The sequence below is a fragment of the Coffea arabica genome, chromosome 8c, assembly GCF_036785885.1.
Source record: "Coffea arabica cultivar ET-39 chromosome 8c, Coffea Arabica ET-39 HiFi, whole genome shotgun sequence".
In the NCBI taxonomy this organism is placed as follows: domain Eukaryota; kingdom Viridiplantae; phylum Streptophyta; class Magnoliopsida; order Gentianales; family Rubiaceae; genus Coffea; species Coffea arabica.
In genome coordinates this window covers 36,946,890-36,949,376 of record NC_092325.1, presented here as the reverse complement: position 1 = coordinate 36,949,376, position 2,487 = coordinate 36,946,890, and the positions used below count along the sequence as shown (strand labels likewise).

At 36.0% G+C, this 2,487-nt stretch overlaps 1 protein-coding gene across 1 annotated transcript; it reads right to left on the bottom strand.

The window, feature by feature from the left end:
• LOC113707478 (protein CHLOROPLAST VESICULATION) lies at positions 1-863 on the bottom strand. Its single transcript, XM_027229827.2, has 2 exons — positions 630-863; positions 1-455 (listed from the first exon to the last, which is right to left on the bottom strand). Exons 1-2 carry the CDS (start codon positions 728-730, stop codon positions 92-94), a joined length of 465 nt encoding a protein of 154 aa, XP_027085628.1. The 5' UTR covers positions 731-863; the 3' UTR covers positions 1-91.
• Positions 864-2,487: the final 1,624 nt, after the last annotated feature.

Here is a 2,487-nt window from a genome sequence, read left to right as displayed (position 1 = left end):
TATCAAGGATGAATTAGTTGATTTGATGTCTTATTCAAGGTGTATGTAGCTCTATGTGCTTGAGAATATGGTATCAATAACTGAGGAAAGTTCATAAAGAGAAACAGCTTCTGGGGCCAGTTACAACTTTTGCTGCCAATTGGGCAGCTCGAGAAGATTCAGTTCTTCGAAAATCAGCATTCTCCCATCTCCGACGAAACGAAGGCCTTGGCAGATTTTCAGGCACAATAGTTTCCAATGAGTTCACATGCCAAGAAGGGCATGTTCTTCTGTCACTCCATCTCTGAACTTTGATCACTGATTTTGACGCCATCTCTTCTTGTTGCTGTAGATCCCAAGCAAGAGCCATTTCTTGTTCACCTACTACTAAATTGCTCATCTCTAGTCCTACAAGTAAGGTTGCCACCCCTAACAAGCACTTTCTCTTCCATGATCTTTCCTTCGGATTCTTAGGCCTACACAAAGAAAGCCATGTTTGTTACCCAACTGAAGAAAGACAACTCAAGCAAGTCATAAGTATTTACCTTTACCATTGGAAAATGTTACAAACGAAAATAAAGAACAAAAATTTTTTTAAAAATATCTGAGTAGCAGAAGAGATATCCACATTTTACAAATGGTTTACTTACCAGGCCAAATGGGATGCTTTTGAAGCCAAAGGTTGATCAGAGGTAGCAATACAAGATGGTGGAGGAGGAAGATTGAGGCAGCAACTGATGGAAAGGGCCATTTTCTTGATTTCCCTCCTTGCTTCTTTTGCACCTCTACTTTTCTCACTTCAGCTTAATCAATCAATGATCTCTCCAATAACTGAGGAAAAAGCAATCACCAATAAGATTCTAGTATTTGGTCATATATATAACGTGTACTGTGTACTACATGCTTTGCAGAAGTTGGAAAAATAAGAAAAGTAGATGGTCAAAATATAGGTAGCAACAAACAAGGACCCCAAGTGTGGCCTTTTGTGTTTTGGTTGAGACGTGGGGTTGGACCCATCTGTACAAAGAAGATACTTCTTCTTAGCTTGCCGTCTTCCACTTGTACTGTTACACCCTGTCCAATATTTCGTGTCCTTTTTCTTATTTAATGCAAAATTATATAATTCCACTATTATATTTGTTGATGTGGCACGTAAAAAAGAAAGGCTATTTGACTACCTTATTGGACAAAGGTTCCCAAAATTGTTTGCTTTCACTTACACCAAAAAGAAAAAAAATTGTTTTGTTGAAGAACTTCCTTCCTTCGTCTTCTAGGCAGAACAGGTTTTGGGAATTGTAACGGTAACAATATGGTTTTGGGAATTGTAATAAAGTTGTGTAAATAAAGGAAACCTAAAAAGAAAAAAAAAAGTATAAGGCAGCCAAACAACCTTTCTTTTTTATGTGTTACGTCAACAGATATAATAAGTAGAATTATGTAGTTTTGTATCGAATAGGAAAGTGGACATAAAATATTGGACAGAGAATCCGTCTGCTATTACACTGTACATTTAGCAACCTTCTTGACAGCTGGCCGCGTGTTTGGGATGTTTGGGATGGACAAAATTTCTTTGCTAATCCAAGCAAGCCGCCAAACTGATGTATGTACACATCGCAAGTCGCAAATCCAGGCTAATTGAAGCTTGCACGTTTAACTTACGCTTTCAGACTCGAACTGGGTATTGATTTGGCCAACCTCAACAGGTTCGATCGTGGTTAAATAGGATGATGTTATAAATAAATATATATATATATTAGGATGACGTTATAAATATATATCATATATATACATGTAAACAGTTCTAAGTCCTTGGGCTGGAGTTCATAAGATAATTAATCTAGAATGATATTAAGAATCATGTAAAAATGCAAAAGCTAAAGTTGCAAATGAAAATAACAAAAGAGATTTATGTGTAGTTGCAATTATTCAAAACATTTAGGCGTCAAAATGCAATATGTAAAAAGTTTTGATTTAAAACGGAAATCCCTATCATTTCTTCTTCCCCGCACTAAATAGCTTTGCTGTGCTTTCTTTGGCATCCAAAGCATTCCAGACTTCTAGTTCCAGTTGTGTACGTCTTCCTTTATTTTTTCTTTTTCTAATATTTTGTTTTGTTTCATTTTTCAAGTCATCACCATTCTTCTCCTATCTAATGCTCTCTCTCTCTCTCTTTCCTTTTTTTTGGCCCTTTATTGACTCCTGCAAACATTCACAAACACACATGGAACTGTTTCCATTTCGATCCAATCCCTGTTTTCTTTTCATCTTCTTGCTAATTCATCTTTACCCCTTTTTTTTTTTTAAATTTCAGATCTAGCAATCATTTTTTTTTAAGTTCCATATCTAGCAACTATAGCAACTATGGTGGTAACTACGAAAGGCTCTTTGCTAGATTACCACCATGGAAGCATCGTGAGAGAACATAGGGTAGTCAAAGATTAGTAATTATCTCTTTAGAGATAGGAACATTCAAAAAGTGAAGAAGAAAAAGCAGAAAACCAAACAAAT